Below are 25274 nucleotides of genomic sequence, written 5' to 3' on the forward strand. Positions count from 1 at the left end.
GTTTTGAAGTCTTTTATAGTATTATAGACCCAAAATTACGGCACAAGCTCCATCTTCTGAAAATGTTCCAGTGAGGAGAGTCTTGAATCAAATGTTCCTTTCAGCAGACATACTCGACTAAATTATGGAACATTTTCCATCTGGTCTGTGTGTGATAAAGACAAGAGTCTACTCAAAAGATTACGTGAGTCTACAATACTGAAAAACAATAATTACGTATGCTGGCCACACACTTTCAAAGAACCTAAGAGGTAAAACTACGGTAGCGCTTTGTTGAATAAAATCAATAAAAGTGCCCACAGCAAGACAATATTTGCTGGATGTGACTTGTAATTCACATGCGTGCGTGCATAATTTAGGATACAAGATGTTGCAGGGCAAACTCTCAAAGGGCGGCAGTGAGTCCAAGGCCTCGATCACACTCCTTACTCTCTGCTTGTGTTCCTCTGCGAGTGGAGGCTGAAGGACACCACTCTCTATCTGAATAAGAGAATGGAGATAAGCAATTTGATTGAAAGTAAATGACAAGTGCTTAGAGAGAATAATTACAGTATAACAAGATATGTAGTGATGGCAAAGAATAGAGTGGGATGTGAAATTATTTGACCGGCATGACGAAAGTCACGCAAAGGAAGATTACAGAAGTTAATTGCATTTTTTTTTTTTTAAATTGTAAAAAAAAAAAAAAAAGGAGGATAAGCGGTTTATAAAATGGATTGAGTAGAACCAGAGCAAGTGGCTTGACAAGCACATGGGCTGTCTCAAGGAGCTTGAGTCGGCTAATTTTCAAAGGCATGTTAAGATATTTCCGATGCATGTTTTAATTACCCGTTAAGTGCCACTATCCAATCACTGTGCAGCAAATAGAAATAAAGAGTGACTCTTAGTGTGTCATAGTTGACACATATTAGCATTATATAAACATAATAAACTCCATTATATAAATAACATTGAACTAAAAAAAATATATTTCCCTTGAAAAGAAAAGTTTGGACACTTCTGAAATAAGGTATTCACACTTTGGTGCCTATGAATAAAGTCGAAATCATGCGCTTGCGAGTATGCACGCACACACTCAGGTATGCTTATGAACTCAAGGACAGGAGGTAAAATATGACTATTGCACCAGTTATCTGGAAGTGCAGGTAAGTTCTTCATGAAATGAGATTTCACTAGAAAATACTGGCAGACAACTGTGCGTGAGATTGGGTGGGAGCAGAGGTGACGACAGAGCAAAATTTATATCAAGAGGAGAGCGTGTCGCACTGAAAGCTGTCTGGTCATGCAAATGAGTTCACCTAGTCGCTGATTTCCAGACACACACGCTCCGGCAGAAGCCGTCATTCTGTCGCTCCACCTGTTCTGAGCTACTCGGCATTAAGATCCATTTGTGTTCGGTACAATCCACGTCTGAGACCTTAATAATAAAATGTTTCCTCTGTAGATAAATAAAACAATTCCAACAAGGAGCTTTCACTCCATTGGCTTTTAGTTTGACTATCATCGCGGTTTGATCAATTATTTAGCGACAATTTTAAAACATGTCTGGTTGTGCTTGAAAGCTGTTACGTGCAACATCTTCATTGCAGTAATGTTCATTGTTCAATAATTCAGAATATTGAGAAAGAACCATGATAAAAGATTTGCGGGGATGCTGGTGTGGCGAGTAAATAAACGTGGATGTGAATAATAGAGACGGAATAACGGACGGTCCAAAAAATTATGGTAATTTTATTCAAACATTACAGAGCTTTGTTTTTAAAGTGCAATAATGAATGTTTCATTAGTGCAGGCAGTGCAAGAATTTGTCTGTTTTTGACCTTCAACTTGATTTAAATTAAAGCCCTCACTCCACCTCAAAATGAAATGTTATGGAGAAAACAATGAGGGTGACTTTGGATTTAGTTTTGAGTCCATCAATGTGTGTTTGTATAGTTTGCACTACATGGATATGGATACCTGTGTGAGGAGTAGCCTGAGGGCTTGTGATGCTTCTTGGCCGAGCTTCTTAACCCCTGTCTTCTCCACTGCATCCATCACCTTGAGCAGGTCAGGTTCCCACTGTACCACCAGATTGCCGTGTCGAATAAACTACACAAAAACACACATACTCGGCATATTTCAACACGAAGGAAAAAGAAATGTAGTGATTAGAATAAATGAAGGTGTGGGCTGTGTGTAACATCTCACAAGTGCGATGACCCTGAGAACGGCTGGGTGCAGGAGGAAGCTCTCGTCCGAGCTACGCAGGCAGTAAAGGAGGAATCCACTCCATGGCTGACAAACCTCATAATTGGCTAAAACACAACACATGAATAACTCCAGAAAAGTTAAGCATTTTTTGATCATTTAATAGTAAATGAGTGTATGTAAATATGTTTAGTTTGCTTTTAAATATTATGAAGGGGTGACAGAGCCTTTAACTTTTTATGACCCGACAGCATCTCCCGAATATTAAAATCACGTTAATTAATTTACAAAACTTTTTGTGGTAGTGATGGGTGGAAACGTTTAAATATTGATGTTTGGCAAAACGTTCCTGCCCTATTTTGTGTTTATTGCTGCTTTTGTCAGCTTTGATTTACGAGCACGAAGAAGACGTCATGAAAGCAGCTTACATTAAGACTGTCTTTTCTTTCCTAATGGTCTGAAAAATATTTCTATGCGGTCTCTCTCTCTGACTGCAAAAATGGAAGTCAACTGTCTGGGGGTAGACTAAATAGGGACGAGTACAATATAGTGAAAGGGCAGCGGTGACACGAGATATTATTTTATGAATACAAATGATACCAGTCTGAGGGCTCTTCCTCTGAAGGAAGCCAAGTACGGAACTTAGGCAGTTGACTGAAGCTCTCAGCAGCAGCTCATTTTTCTGAAGTGGGCGAGTCGAGAAGTCGTTATACCTCTCGGGAGAAGAAGAATTATGTTACACTATAAAAAAAACATCTTGATGCCTGACGAAAACATGAATACTATATTTAAATATTGCTATCTGACATAATCAGAAATAAAAAGCATAATGGAAGCCTAAACAGAGCACCGAGAATGTTTTCTTCTAAAGTACTCAAGTAGGCCAGGCAGATATAATCAAAGTACTCAGGAGCAAGAAGAGTAGGAAGGGATGAGAGAAATGAGGATAGAGGTAAAGTAGAGGACAAGAAGGTGAATAGAAGAAGTGCTTTGTTTTGTTTTTTTGTCCTTCTACCAAACTAGGGCAAAGCAATGGAGCATTTCTCAGTTGCACCAGTATTGGAGAGAGCGAGACTGAAAGATTTATAACCTGTGATATGCAACAAAAATAAACAGTAAAGTATTCAGACAGGCATACAAATTATACGCTATACTCAATCTCCCGCTGAGGTCATACAACCTGTAAAATAAGTCCGCTGAGAGCAATTAAGAGGCACTCAGCCCCTCGGGAGCCAAGAGGGAATAATGCGCCATCTTCAGGTTCCAGGGGGGCGTGGCCAACTAAGCCTGGGGAAGTGGTCACACACACCAATGCGGAGGTCAAGTCAACATCGAGTAAGGCCTGAAGCAATCTCAAGTAGCTGACTGGAAAAGAAAAAAAAAGGAGGAAAAGGAAAATAAAATGTGAATGGCTGGGGGGAAGAAAAGATTACAAGGAGCTTTTAAAATATATGAATCAGTTGTGACTCTTTTGTGTCTTTGTTGATGTTGTTCCATAACATCTTTAACGACTAATTATAAAAACAAGTAATTGCTTGATTCTTTTGCAAACTTGTTTAAGATTCACTCGACTCGACCGATAGACAGGGAGGGAAAATTGAAAAGATAAAATTGGAGAGTAAATTTTGCTGAGGTTCTTTCAGACACAACAGCATATTCTGAACAGTAATTGATTTTGATGTGAGGCCATTTTGAAAGAAAATAAGATAATTGCAGTTTGGCTAATTGTTTTGTACCAGGGTGAAATAACACAAAGGGAAACAACAAAAATCAAAGCAGCATTACCCCGAATTTGAAAGATGCAGTCTTTAAAAATGGCCATTTTGCTCACATACTTTTCTTTTTTTTTTTTAGTTTTTGAATTTGTTACCCAGCAAGAGAGTATCTGTATTCCTTTTCTGAATGAGTATTCGCTGCACTGCAGTGTCCAGGCTCCAACTGAGGCTTTTGTGAACCTTAAATAAATGGAGAGAGACAGAAAAAAAAAAGTGTGGAGTAACTGGCTTGGTTTGCAATAAGAGTCCGTTTTATCCTCGGCTCCAAGGAAGCTGTGAGGTGACAGCAAAATGCGTTGAACACAGCAGCCGTCCAGTTTTGTCTTTGGAATTGAAGCTGTGTGCGTCTTGCCCTTGATTTGGTGAATTGGCGGCCAGACATAGTAATGAAGAGCAACAACGTGTACCTGGATGGAGTGCTCGTGCTGCAAAGTGATGAGGGAGGATAGGAGGAGATGACTGCAGCACAGCAGGCCTGAGGAAGGAGCAGCTGAAGAGAGGACGGATGGCGCAGAGGATGAGGAGAGGATTATCTGAAGCTGCTCTATCACTCCACAGTTGGAGAGTAGCATGGAGACAGCTGGGGAGGAGAAGGTGCCGCATCGTGTGTCAGCATGTGCGTGTGTGGTTGCCCGTCACAGGCCTGTCACTTTTTGTGTGACTTTAATCATCCCCTCCAAAAAAAAAAAAAAAAAAAAAAACACCCACACGAAGCTTGTAAAACCAACACATAACTTGTGACCAATATAGAACTAAAATTTTGATTTAATTACATTTTTCTAATACTTTATTTTGGCCTAATCAATCCCATTTTTTTGTCCTAGCGGGGCTTGGAATTTTTTCATACTATTTATAAACCTGAGTCTTGAAAAAATTGCTCAATTAATTCATGAATGAATCCATCAGGGGTTCCTATTGAATTGTAAATTTTTGTTGATGTTTTTTTTTTTGGGAGAATAAATTGGAGAAAGAGAGCGTGACAAACCTTTGCTAGTGCAGTGTGGAGGAGAGAGACTCAAGCAGCAGTACAGGTAGCTCAAGGCAGGCAGCAGACTCTCGGTGTTGGACTGATGCAGTCTACCTGCAATATTACTCACTTACACACACACACACACACACATGCTAAATCAGGTCTGCTGGTTCTGCTCCCCACATCATCAGGTGATATGATGACCTCACTCGTACAGAACAGTGGTCAAAAAAGTTCATTTAAAAATGACAAGTTGGATGATGTGTGATAAGAAAATAGTGTGACCTTCCAGCAGAGCTGTTTTAACCTCACCGTGGTAGAACAACTTGAAGTCAACTTCGTCCGTCTTGCTGCAGGGTAGGGAAGGAGGGGTGCTGGAGCGAGTTACGCAAAGCAGCCTGAGCAACAGTGGGAGCGAGTTAACTGCAAGAGGAACAGGGGGAGAAAAAGAAAATACTGTATTTTTAGTATGTTGCAAAAGGCTTGTACATTTGAAAGCAAAGAGATTTTAATTGATAGAGAAATCATATTTTTTTTATCTTTACGGTGTGGTTATTTATGTGCAATGATTTAAAAAACACACCTTCTTCAACATGTTTCTGTCCTTGTACATGGCTCTCCACACTGAGTTTCTGCAACGCCTGGAGCAGAGCAGGCTTCAGACTGGTACACAAGTCAGCTTCAAAGTCACTTTGACCATCCAAGAGAGTCATCAGAACTGACATTGCTCGCTCTGCAAGTGAGGCCTCCCTTGTGCAAACCATGTCCTGGACAAAAAAAAGAAGAGGAACAGAATATGCAACTTGATCATCCCTTGATCTTGCCAATGTTGTTTGACCTTGACCAGTCAGATCCAACGATTGAATAGCATCTCAACTTTTCGAGCACAATGGCTTCATTGTTTCAAAATGACACTCCTAAACACCAGTTTACTCATTCCAAAAGTCATCAATCCTCTCTCAGTTTTATACCGAACTTCTATCTGCAAAATGTTTCTGGTCCCTGTGTATCTTTATCTCACCAGGAGGAGCAGGATGACAGATGGGTATTTCTTTAACACAGACAGTAGCTCCACAATCTCTGCGGCAGGTTGCTGTTCTTCTGTCTGCACACAAAAAAAAAAGAAAAAAAAAACACTTAGATGAGTTTAAGAAGCTAGAACGGATATAATTCCGAGGGAATAAACCAAATGCTCTTCACCACATCCAAGTCTGAATCTGTGGACTGTGTTTGTCTGGTCAACCAAAATTCCAAGACCAGGGCCCCATATTTGTCTTTAAGCAGCAGATGGCCACAAATGAAGTGGAGGACGGCAGGATGGTGGATGTAAAGGGATGAGAAATTTCGACAGGAGGAGAGGGCCTTGTCGATACACACCAAAGGAGCCTAGAATGAAAAAAAAGACCTCTATGTATAAATAAATAAACTATATTGCAATATGGTGTATTATTAACTTAGCTACCCCATCAAGTGTGGTGCTTCCATCCTGTGTCATCGCTAGCAGGTAAAGCGAAGACTGCAGGACCAAGGTAGGCAAGGTGCCGCTGCCTTCCTCTTGCACTGAATGCAAGAGCCACAAGACACTGGAAAACACGATCTGGTCCGGGAGGAGCCTAGTTCATACGTGCAAGCAGAAGATACGTAAAGGTCAACCTGAGGGCAGCAGAACGCTGAGTAAACATTCAGGACTAACCCCAAAAAAAAAAGAGGAAAGAAATCCACATGATTAGCTTTTTTTTCTTCTATTAACAATATAATTCTACGAGAGTGTCTGGTGCCTGATCTTTGTTTCTAATCTGTGTGTACCTGTCGCCTTGGTGGAGAGCGAGGTGGAGTATAATCACCAGACAGTATTGAGTGGCTCTCGGGCCTTTATAATCACACAGTTGGAGCCCCGGGGACTCGCACAGCAGAGTCGGCCAGTCTGAGAGCCGACAGCACAGAGAGGAAAGATTGTATTGCAGGAGTGTTTCTATTTCGTCTGCATCTGGGAGAGGGGGGGGGGGGGGGGGGGGGGGAGGACCCATGAGAATAGAAAAGCATTGGAATCAAGGCGAGAAGTATGCACAAACTTTAAGTTCCTCATAAAGTTAAGATTTTTTTTTTTTTTTACTTCGTTGAAAATTTAATAAAGGTAATAAAAACATGTTATGTAAAAAAGGGGAGGCCACTGAAATATGGAATCTAAAAGAGAATAGCAGAGGCTGTAATAAAGACCTGGAATTTAAGAGTTGGAAATTAAAAAAAATAAAATAAAATAAGTTATGATGAAATTGCAGAAAACAACAATATAGGGGCATTTGTATGAATGTCTAAAAAATTTATCAAGCCTCTAAAATGAGAAACGAAAAGTCACTCAGAATAATAAAAACGGAACGCTAGCGAAATAATCGAGAAACAAATTATGGAAAGGTGTTTGATCAAGATATCGACAAAGAAATAAAGGCTCACAAACTAAATCAGAGAACAGCAACGTGGCTTGCACGCTGCATTTTTCTATCTGCTTACCCTGCTGGGAGGCGCCGGAAGCAGAGACTGACTGGGAGATCAAACACACACTGAGTTTCTGCAGGAAATCACAGCAAGCTGCGTTCAAATGTGTGTTTCTGAAAAAAATATGCAAGTATGGAAATGTTGAAGACTGCAGTAAATACGATTCAGCAAAGAATGATGCAGAAGAAAACATTGTTCAGTTGACTGGATTTTAAACCCCAAAAACAAATAGACATAAGAAGGTGTATAGAATCAAAAACAGGGATGTAGTCAATGTTTTCCAACAGAGAGAAGGATCAACTTTCTGAGACACGGTTGTTTAGCTCACAAAGACACACAAATCCATCTTGCTGTTTGCGTGTATCCTCTTGGGTTATCCAGTTACAGTGTACCTGTTTGCCGCACAGAAAATCCCTTTGTGCTCCAAAGCCAGCTTGTAGAAACCAGAGGATGCTGAAAGGAGGAAAAAGGATGAAACAGTAAGTCGGGTGAAGACAGACAAGCAGAATTAGAGAAAGCAAACAGCGAAAGATTTTTTTTTTTTTTTTAAAAAAAGGCTGTTTTACAATTTAGCTATGTGTACGTGGACACAGTTTCTTTAATCCGATCAGAGTTCGAATTAAAATTCTTAATTAAAATGCAATCAAATCAAATGCACCATTTTTGTAGGCAAGTCTGAAAATAAATAAATAAATAAATTTAAAAAATCGCAAAAATTTTACTTACCCAATTTATTTGCAAAGGCTGGCATAACAGATGGAAGAAGGGTAAATTGCCAAGACAAGACTGAGTAGAAAATCTCTAATATCTGAGGATTGGGTGCACATTCACACACCCTCTACACACACAAATCAAAATGAAAGTACTCGACAGGATTGATTGTGATGCAGTTGGGAAGAGAAGATGATGGAACAGATGTTTGCAACTTGGCGCTGACACTCACAATGACGGTGGGTATCCAGACGGAGTCACAATACTGCAGCAGGCATTGGCATAGAGACACGACCGAGTCAGGTCCATGGCTCTCCTTCGACGGAGCTGTGAAAGCGTTCTCCTTTAAAACGGGATCCGATGCACACTCCTCAGCCAATCTAGCGTAGACAGATAAACATCATTACTCCATCAGTTTTGATGATTCTACCTCGATATAGAACTTAATGTACGTATATTTAAACCTCATGGCTGACCTGCAAGCAGTCTGAAAACAGAGCAGGGACTGGAGTAGATATTTTTCTGACCAAGATTCCAGGCTGTTGTGCTCGGACTTCTTCAGACTCACTTGTTGATGATAATGATTGAAAAACTAAAGGATCAATCGAGACATGACAATTGATCAGGAGGGTGACTCGTGCATATTTTCTATTTTTGTTTTTAAAGATATTGCATGTGAGTATACTCACTCGACTTGGCTGATCACTCGAGGCAGGTATGGGAAGCTCCGCGAATCTGTTTGTGATGGCCCTCAATATTTCTTGTAACGCCTCGTATTGGACTGGGATGGACTGGTGGTTCAATCTGGAAAGGTTTTAACCAACGGTTGAATATAAATATTGAATACAAAGTGATTCCTTTTTTTTTTTTTTTTGACGTGAGTAGGCTCATATTGTGTAGTAGTCTGTAAACAAGTTGTATCAAGGATGAGCTGTGTGTTTGTTGGACTAACCATTATTTTTAGCAAACTGTTTTTCAAACTATAATGGATCCAATTTTACGTCACCAATCCTGAAGGTTATTGTGAAGAGCTTTTGCAAGCGTCCTTGAGGTTATCATTTGTGTGCTTGTTTGTACCTAAAAAGGGCGGAGGAGGCGCTGGCAGCTTGTATGGCCACTCTCAAGCACGGAGACGAAAGTCCACAAAGCACAGCTTCGGAAACTGCCCCAAATGCTGGAGGACTGAGGAAGAGGCGCACATTTGTGGGCTGCCTGCACACAATTTACAATTTGTAAATTCTCAACAATACACAAAACACAGAGCTGGGTATTACATAATAAATAGGGCCATTATTGACATTCCAAATATTGACGTTTTTTTTCACTGTTACATTATGCAGCAACAAAACTATTGTCTGACCGATGCCGCAATAGTGGTCTGCCTTTCAACTTTTGCGTACACAAACACACAGTCACACAAACTGTATACTCATCCCTGCCCTAACCTAGCCTTAACTAAAAACGACTTTAACGAGCTTTTAAAATTGCGATGAGCCTTGACGCGACTGGGACATGTATGATACTTTTGCTAGTTCAGCATTTTCTGCTTTACACTATGTCACACAACGTAAAGGACAACTTTTTGTAATTTGTGAGCGAGAAATTGGAATCATCCAATTAAAATTCTATCAGTCTTGCAAAAATGTTAGTGTGCTGATATACAGCCAGCTGACAGTTCTTTTTAATCTAATTAAATTTCCTAGTGCAAATTATAGAGTGCTCAAAATACTTTCAAAAGTGATCTTTTTATCCATCACGAGTGTATTAGTTATTTTAAAACTATTTTTTGCAGTCCCACCTTTCCAGTATTTTGGTGAGGAGGAAAAGTCCTTGCTTCAGCACATCCACGTTGGTCAGCTGCATTGCCTGCTTCAGACTGCGCACCAGGGACTCAATACCTAAAATCAAAAAAATCTGTTCAATGCCAGGACACAGCATCTAATGAAATGCAGAATAAAATAAAAAAATATGTCACAGCTACCAAACAATAGCAGTATTATAACTTGAAGCGTCCTCACCATAAACTGAGTGACACTGGGAGAAGAATTGTGGGTCTTCAATAAGTAACACCAAACAGTTGTAGGCAGACCACAGCAGCACCTCACTATTTGTATCCGCCAGGCGGTCAAAGAGAAACTCTTTAGGAGGGAGGAAGATTCAGACAAACAATTCTGAGGGACAAAATAAATACCAATCTCTCACACAGAGAACTATTAATTCAACACGAGGGAAGAGAATGAGTAGAGACGCTTTCAATGGCCAGTTGGGTGTGTTCACTCCCAAAACGACGCAAACACCCCTTTTCTAACTACTAAAATACCAAAAGAAAGAAAACTCATAAAATTAGACTTTGCTTTCCAGGACATTTCCGCTGGGCACAGAAATAGGAACTAATGATAACAGAAATGAACCACACCCACAACGGCGCAAACTGCCTTCTTTTAAAATGCACAAGCTTGCACAGGTCCACAAATACAGCAAAACCTGGTCCAGCCCACATACACTAGACTCACACTGGAAACAAAAACAAAGCCCCAAGAGTATCTGGTGTATGTACCTTACCTGGTATGTCAGCTTCGATAAAAGGACCACTGTACTGAGTGGGAGAATGAACAAGAATAGATGCGATACACTTTGCACTGGTCGCCCGCAATATATTATCACCACTCAACAGTAACTGCAAATAGAGAACAGGCTCTGTTAGAAATCAACAAGCACGTCAAGACACATGGCTCAGAAAAGGTTTGCATGAGATGAGCTAGAAATGACTTAGTTATATCTGTGTCAAAGTCTGATCTTACTTTTTTTTTTTTTATCTCTCATGTTAATGTTAGTAGGTTTGCTAAAATTTGTTTTCATGATTGATTGGATTTCCAGGTAGATTATTAAATTTGTTGCACGAATAAATACAACAAGTCTGTTCTGCTATGTGATCCAACACAAGATATGCTAAAGCAACATTGATTTCCCAGACGTGAAGCAAAAATATTTATCCAGAGCTGAACCCCTTGATTCCCTTTGCAAAGACACATTAATCCAGGATTAGCCAATCTCAATATCCAAATACAAGTTGAGGTCATGCAGGCAGGATGTTTGGACAGAGACCTTTTTCAGGATGAGAGGGAGATGGCAGTGGTCCGGAGTCTGTTGCTCTTGGTTTGGACTGCTGGAAATGATGTTGCCATTCTGGCTGCACATGAACTGATCACCGGCGTTGCTCATAAGAACCGAAACTGCCTCTCCCCACTGAACTAAAATCCACAGAAGAGCTATGAAATAGAAAATATGGTGTGAAAACATTTCATGACATCTATGAAATATTATACAAGTTGAATTATTATGGAAAAACAGTCTCTGTGCAGCAACATGTTAGCCTAACAATTTTGGCTGAGGATGATAAAATACTGAACAAATGCAATATGCTGATATATGAATAAAATATAGTGGTTTAATATACACTGTAGTGTTGAGGTCATCATAAAAATAGAGCACATTAAAAGTTTATATAAAGCCCACAAGTCTCATATGGAGGGTTAAACACTAGCAACTGAGTGTAATGAGTGTTTTGGGGTGTATATAATATAGGCTAATCTTCATTTAAATAAATGTCAAGGTATAATACTCAAAGTACATTTCCACAAAAATCCTGAAAACTCATTAAGTATTAGATTATTTAAATGGAATCACAGTGTGTCATCCTATAAAAATGTAAATGAAATTCTGTTTTGACGTGTGAATAGAATAAGAAGGAGAAAATGTTCTGGAACGATCTCAAACATACAATCATGAAAATCATCCTTTTCTAACTCCTGAATGATGCCATTGTCAAACTGGCCATGACCGTAGACTTAGCGCATTAGCGACTGCGGCTAGCATATTCTAACCTTGAAGGTATAATAGAATAAATCTTTATGAGGATACTTGATTTTTTTTCTTTTTTATAAATTTAAGTCCATATAACTCACAACGAGCTGAAATTATAATGACTGTCGCTTTCTTATCCATCAAATGAATGTGATGAGAGATCATCACGCAATATTTTTTGCTCACCAATGCAATTGTTGATGAGCTGAGGGCAAGTGGCATTGACAAAAGTCTGTCGCAACAGGATACAGACTCTCTCCCGAATGGTGACCGGTAGTGACTGAGCTGTTGAGCCTCCGGAGCTCCCCAACAACTTGAGCCAAACGTACACAACTGAAGCCTTCACCTCTTCATCCGGATACAGCAAAATCGAGCAGAGTCGCTCAAGTAAGGGCACTGGAGAGGGGGGCATAGATATGAGTAAATATGTTGGGCTATAAATTGCACACATAAATAGCCAAAGAATTGCAACAGTGGCTAGAATCGTTCGGGGAATACCGTAATCGGTCATATAAATTGGGAAAACGATGAAAGAAAAGTTGGTAAGTAGGTCTGTGCTGTCTACCTTCTAAACTCGATAAGGTTTAGTTAGGTTCAAGCACCACATACATTTCTTTTGCGACATAGCATTAACACTAACAACTTCTTTCCAGGAAAACGAAGGTTTTCTTGTTAAAGCGATTTAACGATTAGCCATATCCCTGATTTATAGAATGTACATTGCTAACAGTCAGCTAAAAGCCTGAGTTCAAATAAACAAGGCTGAGGTAGACTTGAGCAGAAAAAAAAAGAGGTTTGTACGTCCGTAAAGCTCAAGTAATACCACATAAATCATAGCAATAAGTTGTAGAAAGAGCAGCTGGCAGAAGGAAATGCAGGAGGATAAAGTGTTTAACTCCGTGGCAGTGATTGCGGCGGAAAATAGGAGGAGAGATTCGACCGAGGGAAGCCGTCGACTAAGTAGGCGAGTCGAGCGAAAGCCAGGCTGCTCCGTGAAGCAGATCAAGAGCCGAGCGAGGGCTTCCGGACATGTTTGATTAAACCAACCAATATGCGGCAGCCGAAATGAGATTCAGAGGGAAGAGTTGGAAGCTCAAAGAACATTAGGAGAAAATAGACAGAGGTGCCAGAGGTTGTGCTGCTGTTTGCCAAGAGATACAATAATTCCAAAACAGATGTTTTTTGGAGGCAATCATTTTTTTTTGGAATGACCTTCCCGCTTGCTCTGTGTTAAATGATTTGAACTGTGTTTACAAATCAGATTAAGATATTGGATCGGTGGAAAGGCGGACGGCAAGAGTGATAGTGTGACTTCTTCTGCGTTCATGTTGTCAGTGCGGGGTTGTTGTCGTTAGTGATAACAACCCCGCTGAGATGTGTTGAGTGACAGGCCGCAGAGAGACAAGTCAATACGGGTAGCCCGCATCTCGCATCAGCATGGGGCGCCTCGCTACGATTTGCTTCCAAGTGAAGCTTGTAAAACCCGCCGAGATGCTCCATCAGGGTGAAAACATTGCACAGAAAGAAGGCAAGAAGTCAAATATTTTTCTTTTTTGATCTTAGCAAGCTCACCATATTGAGTCACCAGGATGAGGGCCACACTGGGGAGTGTTTCTATTAAGCTCCCTAAGAAGTTGAACACTGGCAAGAAGCTCTTCACGTTCAGCTGGTCGATCACCTAGAGCGGCAATATAAATCATAAAACCACATAACGCGGCAACAAATCGATATAAAGATAGACATGGTCTGAGTAGTCGAATCAATACCAAGTTTTGAACGACTTATTTATCGTTGGTGTGTCATCAGAAAATAATACTGCCTCATTTTCCAGGAACCTGCATTGTGTCTGTTTCTAATCATGCAAATTTCCGAAGAGATGAGTTTTGTATTTCTCTCATCAACTTTGTCAGCTATAATTTTTCCCTCCCCCAAAAGGTTACACGGAACGGCGAGATATGCATGAGTTGTGTTTACTAAACAATTGTACGAGTTGGTTGCAAAAGTGGCATGTGTACATAAGGAGATTTTACCCGCTCTAAATCTAAACGTGGCTTTCTTACCTGTTTGTTTATTTGATCCAAAATGTAATGTAGCGGCAGCTCACTCTGCAGCTCCACTAGCAACAGAACTAGAACTGAACAAGATGTACACACAATCAATTATGCTAGCATAGCAAGTCATTTAAGTAAATAATGTGTCCCTTATTTTCCACTATGTGTCATTATGGTATACTGAATTTACAATTACTACCGTATTTTCCAGACTATAAGGCGCACCGGACTATAAGGCGCACCTTCAATGAATGGCCCATTTGAAAACTTTGTCCTTATATAATAATAAAATAAAATAAAAGCTGATTGAGACAATGATAATCATGAAGAAAACTTAACACCAATTAAACAGCTATGTAAAAACGCTTGATCATATTTACTCTTTACCTTGATCCACTTTTTCCAGAGTGGCTGAGTCCACCATAGAGTGAAGCATCCCTGTGGATAGAAGAATGATGCTAGGTTTGATTTAACCTCCGTGCAGTGATATTGCTTACCCAGTAGAGAGTCGATAAAATGTATGGAGACTTGGTGGTCTTGCTGGAGCAATTGTCTCAGAGCCCCAGGAGAACACTTCAACAACCCACTGACAGCGGATAAAGCATAAGCCTTTCTGACCGACTGTGGAAAAACAGAGCAAGGAATGGAGAAGTCAAATATCACAAAGCGGGTGGGATAAATTATTATCGATACCGATTAGTCAGAAAAAGATTTGTTTCATAACCAGGAGAGAAACATTTATTTTCCAAATTTATGGTGAGTTTTATTGAAGTTTATAGCATTACAACAGATTGTTGCTAAATCTTGTCACAATGCTATTTTTTGAAAACAACTAAATCAAATATTACTCACGGAAATCTCATCACTTTCCAGCATTTCAATCACGCAAGCCATGCAGAGAAGCAGCCCCCCTCCATCTGCAGGCCCCAGGCGCCCACTCCATCTTGGGTCGTGCCTGAAGTGAATCTTGTCATATATTATCTCCTTGCTTGCCATTTTGGTGCTATCACATTCTAAATCACATACAGAAACAAAACACGAAAATAATTGTTGCAATTTCAGCAAGGCAACCAATGTCTAACTTGCGGCACTTTTTTTTATATTTAAAATATTCAAAAACATTACCTTTCTGTAAGGTTTAGCGAGATAAACAGCAGCCAAATTCCTGTATAATAATGCTAATGCTAGTTTGCTAACACTTAGAAGGCAACAGGCTACTGATTTTTGAACCTGAAACTTTATTTATATGAAAATTAGTGACAAAAACTGCTTGTACATGTAAATACCAATTGAAATATTTTAAAGGTATTTTCATAGGGCCATCCCTTCAACAAAGACTTAAAATGTATAACAAGTAGTGTAAATAGTTTACAAGACTCAAGTACAAGAACCCAAAATCATGTTGCACTTCTCTGCCACAGTTACTTCACATTCTCTTGTAAATATTGGAACAGCCACTAATGTGTAATTAAAAATAATACCAACTCCATTATTTCAGAAGATGAATTGGAACAATTAAGCTTATTATGATAGCAATTAGGTTCTTGAAAATAAAGTATCACAGACTATCCTTTTTGTTGTTGTTGTGAAAGCTTCTTTCCATCACAAGAAAAATATGCAACTTCTCTGAATGCATTGTTATTGTGCAGGAAGTGTCAGCAGATAATGCGGGAATATTTCAAAACTCTATATGAGACTATATTTATTATGCTTGAGCAGAGTAGATGCATCAGCCTGTGGCTATGGTGATAAAAATATGTTATGAGGCCAACAAAGCACGCAGCCGTCACGCAAACAAATGTGCAAAGTTACGTGGAATTGATGTGAGCCACTTCCTGTTGCGCAACACGTCTTTCATCTCTTTCCAGCCACCCTCAATACATTTTGTCACGTAAACCCTGCATTTTTTTTTGGGTCCATTGTTTCCACCGACGATTGATTGCATTTTTGCAAATTGCTAATGATAAATAATGACATAATCTGACGTTTAACACAGAGTAGCTGACATCAAGTGAGTCGGAGGAGGGCCAGCCGGCCCATCGGAGAGGAGGGTCATAGGAGTGAGCTGACACCACTGAAATGCATCAGGTGCATCTCACCCACAGAGCGGGAAAGTACTGAATTCACCTCAGTGGATTATATCTGATCTAAAGATGATTATTACTAAAAAAAGGATCACACTCAAAGAGCAATTTGGAATATAAATGATGAGAAGGTAAGTGTGGCAATTAAATCTTTTGTTCAATTTCGATTATTAATTGTTTTTTTTTTTCTCTCTCTTTTGAAAGTTTATATTATTTTACTAAATGTGCCTTGATTTTGATTCACCTAGTTCACAAAAAAAAGAACACAATGAAAAACACCCTGCTTATGTTATGGAAACAATCGAATGACAATCAATATGATAAATCATCAAGTTCACTTTACATGATTAATGTCCTCAAATTTCATTCATATATTCTTTCATTCATTCATTCTTACATGACATAAAATAATACATGAATTATAAAGATGAAAAACAGCCCGTGCAAAATATAAACCACAGCTAAGACGGAAAAGATACAAACGTCTGTCACCACTTGCTGAGATACAACGGACCTTCACATGCAAAACCACAAAAGCCTCATGATACATATTTGTCAAGCGTCATTGCTCTCTTTTCTTTTTCGAAGTAGACAGGCTGCGATACTGAAGCACAATATGCTTCCATCTTTTTTTTCCCCAGATGCTTTTGCCTTCACTTATCTGTAATGCCTCAAAGCTATTCCCCCGCTCTCACTTGCCTCATCAGCACTTTCAAGCTGATGTCATGCATAATAAATAAACGGAGGTAATTATACCAATAACACTGGTTGTTGTTATTGCCCTTTGCTGTCACATGCCCACATACTGGGGGTTGCTGGTACTGTCTATCGTGGGGGCGAGAACCTTCATATTCTGTCCTCGGATGAGATTTTACACAAGAGAAACAAACTCAAATTAATTAAACTCATATGAATGACAAGTGTGACTATTAATGACTAAAAAAAACAAAATGCTAACTAGCGTAATGTAATTATTCAAAACAATGTTTATGTTCTATTCATGATGTATTTTATCCCTCAAAATACTTTTTTTTTTTTTTTAGATTCGAATATTCCTACAATATGTACCTGACAGAATTTGATTGAGGACTTCTTTATACGCAATACGGTTGACTTGAGCTCCATCCGGTCGTTTACTTTGTGAGCTAATGTGATTTTGGGTGAAATTGATTTTTTGATTGATGATCCCGAGGCTGACTGTATATTCTCATTTGTATTCTTCCTCTTTTTATTTCTTTTCCACGCAATTACCTTTCCTTGCACTTTTGTTGTTCTCCTAAGATTCTTTTTCTCACTTGTACTCACTTCTTCAACTTGTCTCCCCCCTCACGTTCTTTAACGGGGGTCCTGACAACACCATTTTCAACTATGAACTAAAAATCGATCTGTCGCTCAGCCATCTTCCCACATTCTATCTTTCTGTTCCCCTTCTCCTCCTTTTTTGTCATGTCTGTATCCATGAGGAACCCACCCCATCGCCGGCGCTCTTTGGGTCCCGTCTCACCCAAACGGATCTATAGAAACCTGTCGGTCCGGTTAAGGGGAGGAGAGTCATCTGTCGACGAGCAACCTGACGCACCCAAGAACCTTGGAAAATCTCCTGATGTGGTAAGATTTCTTCTATGGCCATCGCTCAAAAACTTTTCACCTTACCTCGTCACCTACATACCTCACCATCTTCCATTAGTACACAACCTTGTGGGATGCGGTGGAGAACGAAGACACATTGGCAGTACAAAGTCTTCTGTCCCGAATCCACAATAGCTATGGAGGCGGAGGAGGTGGTGGTGGAGGAGGAGGGGGAGGAATTCTGTGGGAGAGAGGAGAAAAGAAAGACAGAGACTGGGTGAAAGAACGGGAGAGGGGGGTGAACAGAGTGAGCGAACAGGGCCTTGTTCCTCTAGATGTGGCCGCCCTGACCCATAATTCACCTCTGCTCCACGTTCTGGTAAAGGCTGGAGCTAGGCAGAACCCAACATGTAAGTTCATGATTCAAAACCTTCATGGCGAAATCCAAAACTAGCAACAAATGAAAAAGAATCTGTACTTGATGTTCTCCTTGCTAGTATGCAGACCAGAAGAATGGGCAATTAAGCTTGATGATCTCGTGACGTTGGCGAAAGAGAAGGTGGATGAGAGGAAGGAGGAGTTGTTGAAGAAGGCCGGAGCAGGAGCTCATGCACAGGCTGATGTCCACAGACAAGTCAGACTCTGGAGCCTCAGATTGCAACTTTACTGCCGCATGAAGGAGAATTTCCACCGCACAGGTCAGTTAGAGCATTTTAAGCATTATTATATATTTTTTCTTTCATATTACGAAATTTCTTGGCCAGAATAACAATTTCTAAAATTCAAAATATATTTGTTTTTTCCCCTGACTCTAATTAAAAAAAATATTCAAGACAGTGAAACCTGATCCAACAGCAGAATTTTACCGAAGGCTATTGCTGATGTTACCGTAATAATATTGTGTGTTGTTTAATCATAGCAATTCCCCAATAGACCATTTTAGGCAGTGCCAATTAATATTCAGCGCCTTATTTTTGGCTAGAGGTGCTGAGTCTACTTGGCCGGAGTCCATGAAGCTCCCAGTGGTGTGTTTTTTTTTAAGCTTGAACAATACGTCTTAGACATTTCAACAACAGGGTCAACAATTTAACAAGAACTATTTACTATTACACCATTTTAATACTGCTCATTTCAAACTTGAAATTTTCTTTCAAATATTTGATCCAGAACTGCCATATCCTCCTTCTCAAATCTCCATTGTGGTGACCAGCACATCTTCTCTATTTGTGGCAATCAAAGAGGTCGAAGGTGACAACGTGGGGCTCATCACCTGCTACAAGGGTAGGGTATTTGAAAAAGGAAAAATAATTTGAATAATAAGAATAATCGGAGATTGTTTTGGTTTTGCAGTGGAATGGAGCACGTCTGCAAGCTTCAAGCGCATCCTTGGCTCAGCCCAAGTTACAGAAACCAAAAATCCCTCCTACACAATCCACGGACTCAATACTGTAAGATATCAAATTTCTATTTGGTAATAATTATGTGTAATAATTTGGAGTTTATTCCAACGCAGGGAGTGCATTATTTTGTCAGAGCGAGCGCCTACAATGTGAAAGGATGGGGCCCGACTCAGTGTTCCACTCCAGTCAGTGCCGCTCCCTCCAGTAAGTATATTTAACCTTGATGAACATTTTTTAAAAAAAGGCTCGATTCGCTATCATTCTTGATTTAACAGATCAATTCATAGCGGGTAGATTACTGAATTATTTAAAATGCAGAGGCTTAAAAGATGTTGCTGTGAGCTTTGTGGCATAGCTGCTGTGAGATTGAATTTATCGTTGGCAATCATTTTCGCCTCCTACTGAGAAAATATGACACGAAGTGATATGGTGATACATAATTTGGTTAAATCCTCATCTAGCAAAAAGTTAGAGTTGATATAAAAAGTCGACACACCCCTGTCCAAATGCAGTTGCTCATTTTTACTTCCTCTCTCCATTTATTTATTTTTTAATATTCAAATCATGTTGTACTTTTTGTTGCTTATAGGTTGGAGAGAGTGCGATGGTGTGAAGTCCCAATACAGAAACCACGAAGCCCTAGTAAGGAAGCTTCTGGAAGATGCCGGAGAACCTCATAACAGAGGATACTACAAAGGTAAGCTTAACACAATTTAGAAATTGTGCCAGTCACTCCCATCTGTGCTATTTTACAGAGAACCCGATATCCCAAAGTCCCAGCAAGCGTCTCTCGATGTCTCGAGGCATCAAACAACTGTTCCATTCTGCAACCAAGTTTGTTCGTCTCTTGCAGAGGTAACCCAAGAATTTATCAATAATGCAGAGATGAAGAAAAAAAAAAAAAAAGTTTTGGTAATACTGAGGAGAGAGTTGAATCAAATATTACATTGAGATTTCTTTGCTGAGTCACTTTGAGTAATAGTACATTCATCAAGACTGGCGGTTGTCATGACGACAGACTCACGAAAGCACAATTGGGGACCTCATGAGGTTCATCAATGCTTCATCAATTGATCAGCCTGCAAAATTTCAGATATAGCCGTCACTTTCTCAATTATTCTCTACTTTTAGGGGCGCGTACTTGGCAACTGTGTTTTACCACAAGGAGAACATCTTGGTGACAGCTGAAGATCAACTCCCACTGGTGGAGTTCCAGTGCTGCTCAACCACTCTCGCTCACAACTTTGTTTGGTTTTCCAAGGTGAACTCACCCATGAACATATATCAGCCGCAATATTACGACCACAGACACAACTTGATGAGAAATATAAAATAGCTATTCTGTCAGTGAGAGAAAAAAAAAAAAGTAAATCATATTTTGTTATTTTATTTGGATGTTCGGAGATGGAAAACTCCTGCAACCACATTTTAATGTTTATTTTCACCACCCACTCACAAAGTTCCATGGGAATTGGTGTGTGTGTGTTTTCTGCAAGCATTCAGACTAATTAACAAATAAAACCAACTCACCTTAAGAGTGTGTAATAATGTTCAGTTTTGATTGCACTTTCAGAGAGGGATTAATTTAAATATGTTTAATTTTGTCTTGCAAGTGCAGTGCTGTGAAACGGTTTAATTGAGAGCTGTGTAGATTAACTAATTAAAGACAGATTGCAACCGCAAGATGTATTTTTAAATATATGACTGTCATGCAAAACCAACCATTGCTCTTTTAACTGCCTCGTACTAATGTTGTGGTCTCGTCAATATACATTCTGTCTTATCAATTATTCAATATGTACGTTATTCAACGGCGTGCACAAACTGCAATTTCGGAATGCCATCTATTTCCTACAGTTATCCTGCGCGTGGCAGCAAGTGCCTCGGCTCCAGCAAGCACTCTCCTCGGCTCATTCGTCTCCCTCGTCCCTCCTACAGAGCCGGCACAATATTTTAAGAGCCGTCTCGCAACTGCAGGTGGGAAGTTTAAAGGCTAAGGCTGTAGAATAAGAAGAATTTAAATAGGTTCATTGCTATTTTAATTGCTTATGAGCACATCTTCTGATTACAGCCTCACTTCACTACCCTTGGCTATTCTCTCTTTTGTGCTAATTAATTCCCAATACGCTCATGTTCGCCGCTCCTCTTTGCTTTTGCAGTCTTCATTGGGGACGATGGACCTTGGCCAAGTGTATTATGAACCACTCAAAGACCGACAGGGCAACATTTTACTTGTGACATTAAAGGAATTCCCAAATGCTAGCAGGTGAGAACATCATTTGGAGATAGCGTAAATGTTGAGGCACTTTTGTTGAGCTGTATTGTGAAATACGGTGAAGACCATAAAGCTGCATATCGTAGTAATCTTCAGATCATATACTTTTATACTTCGAGTTACGCAATCAGGGTGTGGTTACCTTTAATACATTGAAGTTTGGGGTTTTCTTTCATTCAAGCCCTCCTGAGCCTCCACTGCAATGGATGCCTCTGGCTCGCCTGGAGAAAAACCGTAGCAGAGCTCCTTTGCTGCCTGAACCCACCGCTATGGATATGCTGTATGAAGACCTGAGGGTGAGGCTTGATGGGCTAAAAAAAAAAAAAAAAAAAGAAAGAAATGAAGAATGTGACAGAGACAGACTAACAATTCCTCCTGTAAATATTCATATTCAGCCTTTGGCTATTCCAAGTAAAAAAAAAAAAAAGAGCTATATTTAATTTTTTAAACAGCATTTTCTTTTCATCCCATTTGGCAGGTGTACAGAAATATTCTGACTTGTAGAATTGAGCAATGTTTTCCACAAACTGATTTGGCATGATCCCTCAAGGGGAAATTCAACTCACACAAAACTGAAAATTGTTATTGTGTAAACTTAATGGTTATGTGTATTGTCTACAAAATTGGGCCCTCTAAGTAAAAAAAAGAAGGTTCTACACTTTTTAAGATGCGGTATGGTGACGGTGCCTTGCTCAAGGGCACTTAGCAAGCAAATTAGCGTCTCTCCAACGACGGCCATTTTGTCCACTGTGGGACTTAAACTGTTCGCCTGGCTCCAGTTTTATAGATAAGCTAAAAAAGACTAACACTGGAAAAAGGACTATACAAACTCACATAGCTAAAAAAAAAATTAAGAGAATTCACATAATCAAACAGCACAATATTTACCTTTGAATGAAAAGTGCACACAAATCTCAACACGTTCTTTCGGTACGTCAATTAACTGTGTCCCTTGACAACATATACAAGCGGAACAAAAATAATTTCAATCATGTTTTAACCTACTGGAAAGCAAAATATAACTTATTTAACACCATATAATGTTTTTCTTTATTGTTCTTTCCAACTTTATTAAAACTTAAAATAAATGAAGCAATTAAATGAGAGTTGCTTTTGACATCAGCTACAAAACTCTTCTTGAATTCACCCAATAATTTATCTCCATTTTGTTCCCAGGGGAAGTTAAACTACCACAGGCACAGCAATCAGTGGGCCAAATCGGGTCTCTATGTGGGCATACTGAAACTATGGAGCTCAGTGGAGCAAATCAGAGTTCTGGTTCCTCAAAGACTGCCCAATTTACTTTGTTACTCAAGGGTCAGACACAATGCCCACGTCACCAGGTAAAACTCATTCAATTATGATTATGAATTCATCATTTTTTAATTAATTTTATGATCAAATGCTCTCAAGATTATCATAGGCCTAGCTGGTGTTATTGGAGAATCAGGTGTTTGTAAAAAGATCCTGCTAAATATGCTCTGGTAATTCATTATCACTAATTTTGTTGATGCATAATTTGTTATCAGACTTAAGGGTCTCTGCGACTTTTCGTTCATTTCATAATAACTCTTTGTTTTTGTAATAGAGAAGAGTGGGCGTGGCTCCAGAGTAATGTTTATGAAACGACCAGGGATGGTGTTCAGAACCTTCTGGGTACCATGGATGACACCTTGGTGGAAAATAGCAGTTTGGTGGAGTTTATCAGAGCCCTTAGAGCAGCAGTCTCACATCTTCTAACAAAGCTCAACATCCCCCTCTACAGGGTAAGCAACGTATTTATCCATCCATTTTAACCTTTGACCTTTAACATGAGCTTGATCGACCCATAGAAGTCACAAGTGATTAATAGAATGTAGTTCGGAGCAAGAGTGTTTTTTTGTAGATATGAGTATGGATTTATGTGTCTGACAGGCTTATCAGTACGGCGTATATACCAGAGAGTTGCTGCAGTTAGGAGACAAAGTGTCCATGCTGCTCCTTCTCCCTCCAAGTGAAGACTTTAGCTCCAGCTACTGGCCTCTATTAGGAACCAAAGAGCCCGGCCTGACCATGCCTCTCCAGATCTTTGAGCTGGGTGGGTTTAAAATCCAACTTGACGGATCTTTAAGAACTAAAGAGAATTATCTTGTGGCTTTTTTCATCTCTCCCTAGTTCACTTCTGGACGTACGAGCGGGACTTTGTGTCCCAGTACTGCCAGGCCTGGGTGAGGTTGGAGCTGGACACTCACCTGGCTCAGCAGGCAATGCGAGAGGCGCTGGACACTAAAGAAGTGCAAGTTGCTCGTGAACGTCTGAACCATGTTACTGAGCTTTCCGGTGTAAGATTTTTAAAAAAAAATTTAAGAAAAATATCTGTTAAAAAATTGTCAATAATAATAATAATAATAGAAAAATATCCAATGATAAAGAATTGTCAATAATAATAATAATAATAATAATAATAATAAGCATTTCTTACCTTTTTCTATCAGCGTCTGGATGTGGTATGGCGAGATGCCCGCTGGATCATGGACTGTCTGCAGTGCGTTCGGTCCAAGCAATGGGTGGGAGCGGTGCCACTTGGGTTGGTGATGGGCGGAGACCCGCCGCCATGCCCTGACGCTGAAGAAGAAGATGAAAGATTGACCGCCAGACTGACGTGGCCTTTTCGGTTACAATCAAAAAGGGCCACCACAGGTAAAAAAAAAAACTGACGTGTAAATAAAAGAACAGATTTCTCAAATTTCTTTGTATTTATTTCCAGAAACTTTAGCCAGCATGGCTCCACCAAATGTTGTCACGGCTGAAGTCTCTTCTGCAGCAGGAAATCTGGTTGCCGTTGAGGTCACGCCGGTTTTAATGGAAGGCGTTGCAAAGGGAGGGTACCCAGTAGACATCAGTCAGGATATGACAAACATCGGCCAATCAGAATTGGGATGTGCAAGCACTTTAATTGAATCTGGACTGGAGTCTCCAGTTGTTGGATCATTGGAAGTCGGGTTTGCAGCTTTGGATTCGCCTGATTCCTTCAATGTGACAGAACTCTTTCCCTCCAGCATCTCTGAGGTCATCCGTCCAATGGAGATGGCGGAGTTGGTGGATATTTTGCCCACGCTGAGTCTTATTGAAGAGGAGACCCCAAGTTGTCCTTCTGCATCATCGGTGATGGATATGATTCAAAGCTTCGGACTGGGGATGGATGATAAGGGGAGCTGTTTTGAGTCAGGGGATTCACATTTGATGGATGCTGAGCAAATCCTGGGTCCAAATAAAAGCACCAGTGTGAAAGACACAACCATGCCCAGCTCACACACAACAGGATGTAATTTAGAAAGTCTCCCAGAAGATAACATATCTGTGCAGGTTCCCAGTATGGGACTGAAATTTCCAGTGAGGAACCAGGTAGAATGGGATAGACCATTTAACAGCTCCTCCTGATAAAAAAAAAAAAAAAAAAAAGTCTGCAAGGACCTAAATCATTCATGCAGCTGCAGGTCAGCTGATTTATCACATCAACATTTTGGATCTATCACATATTAATATTAACATAGAGCAAGAGTGAAAATTTCATAGGCAATAAAACCTCTTCTAGGGTACACATTAGAAAAATAAGTTATGTTGCCTTCATGCACAATTTCTCCTAATTGTACCATTTTACTGTTTCATCTAAAATAAAAACACAAAATATTCGAAGGAAACAAATCCAGAATGCAAATCTTGGCTTACTTGACGCTCAAAACTTGAGTGATGCAACCATTTACTGTCAAATGATGACATTAAAAACCAATTATGTTTTCTAAAATGTATTTACTCATACTGTATAAACATTTTTGGAAATGTTTTGAAATGTTAGTGTGATATTTGTAACGTGTTGCCAACTATACTTTTTTTTTGCACATTATTGAGCTTT

At 39.8% G+C, this 25274-nt stretch overlaps 2 protein-coding genes across 4 annotated transcripts; one reads left to right on the forward strand and one right to left on the reverse strand.

Moving 5' to 3' along the window:
- Positions 1 to 364: 364 nt before the first annotated feature.
- On the reverse strand, positions 365 to 17944 carry LOC125984093 (meiosis inhibitor protein 1). 3 transcript variants are annotated; one of them, XM_049745939.1, is made up of 31 exons: positions 17808 to 17944; positions 14907 to 15067; positions 14552 to 14675; positions 14442 to 14492; positions 14064 to 14137; positions 13576 to 13681; positions 12190 to 12399; positions 11245 to 11408; positions 10702 to 10816; positions 10158 to 10277; positions 9938 to 10037; positions 9217 to 9351; positions 8829 to 8943; positions 8616 to 8731; positions 8372 to 8519; positions 8155 to 8266; positions 7821 to 7881; positions 7444 to 7541; positions 6742 to 6922; positions 6398 to 6548; positions 6136 to 6321; positions 5957 to 6040; positions 5519 to 5702; positions 5248 to 5358; positions 4951 to 5061; positions 4373 to 4545; positions 4061 to 4145; positions 3371 to 3555; positions 2191 to 2297; positions 1960 to 2091; positions 365 to 480 (listed from the first exon to the last, which is right to left on the reverse strand). In XM_049745939.1, the coding sequence occupies exons 2-30, from the start codon at positions 15048 to 15050 to the stop codon at positions 2037 to 2039; spliced, it is 3606 nt and encodes a 1201-aa protein (XP_049601896.1). In that variant the 5' UTR covers positions 15051 to 15067; positions 17808 to 17944; the 3' UTR covers positions 365 to 480; positions 1960 to 2036. The 3 variants fall into 3 exon arrangements, with proteins under 3 accessions (XP_049601896.1, XP_049601895.1, XP_049601897.1); XM_049745938.1 differs by lacking the exon at positions 365 to 480 and having other exon boundaries at positions 2041 to 2091; positions 2191 to 2872; XM_049745940.2 differs by lacking the exons at positions 365 to 480; positions 1960 to 2091 and having other exon boundaries at positions 2222 to 2297; positions 2791 to 3555.
- On the forward strand, positions 15941 to 25205 carry LOC125984100 (ankyrin repeat and fibronectin type-III domain-containing protein 1). Its single transcript, XM_049745988.2, has 19 exons — positions 15941 to 16269; positions 17420 to 17746; positions 17826 to 18117; positions 18205 to 18405; positions 18875 to 18988; positions 19058 to 19155; positions 19221 to 19311; positions 19697 to 19804; positions 19863 to 19962; positions 20239 to 20368; positions 20965 to 21084; positions 21267 to 21373; positions 21564 to 21678; positions 22559 to 22725; positions 22971 to 23148; positions 23297 to 23459; positions 23537 to 23703; positions 23857 to 24061; positions 24129 to 25205. The coding sequence occupies exons 2-19, from the start codon at positions 17585 to 17587 to the stop codon at positions 24800 to 24802; spliced, it is 3192 nt and encodes a 1063-aa protein (XP_049601945.1). The 5' UTR covers positions 15941 to 16269; positions 17420 to 17584; the 3' UTR covers positions 24803 to 25205.
- The last annotated feature ends 69 nt before the right edge of the window (positions 25206 to 25274 follow it).

Source organism: Syngnathus scovelli, chromosome 16 (genome assembly GCF_024217435.2).
Source record: "Syngnathus scovelli strain Florida chromosome 16, RoL_Ssco_1.2, whole genome shotgun sequence".
NCBI classification, from domain to species: domain Eukaryota; kingdom Metazoa; phylum Chordata; class Actinopteri; order Syngnathiformes; family Syngnathidae; genus Syngnathus; species Syngnathus scovelli.

Coding starts and splice junctions, on each gene's coding strand:
- LOC125984093 (XM_049745938.1), bottom strand. CDS start 15,050: ATGGCAAGCAAGGAGATAATATATGACAAGATTCACTTCAGGCACGAC. Junction 13,682..14,063: donor TGGATCAAATAAACAAACAG/GTAAGAAAGCCA, acceptor TTGCCGCTCTAG/GTGATCGACCAGCTGAACGT. Junction 5,062..5,247: donor CTTCAAGTTGTTCTACCACG/GTGAGGTTAAAA, acceptor TGTGTGTGTAAG/TGAGTAATATTGCAGGTAGA.
- LOC125984100 (XM_049745988.2), top strand. CDS start 17,585: ATGTCTGTATCCATGAGGAACCCACCCCATCGCCGGCGCTCTTTGGGT. Junction 19,156..19,220: donor CAATCCACGGACTCAATACT/GTAAGATATCAA, acceptor ATTCCAACGCAG/GGAGTGCATTATTTTGTCAG. Junction 21,374..21,563: donor GAATTCCCAAATGCTAGCAG/GTGAGAACATCA, acceptor CTTTCATTCAAG/CCCTCCTGAGCCTCCACTGC.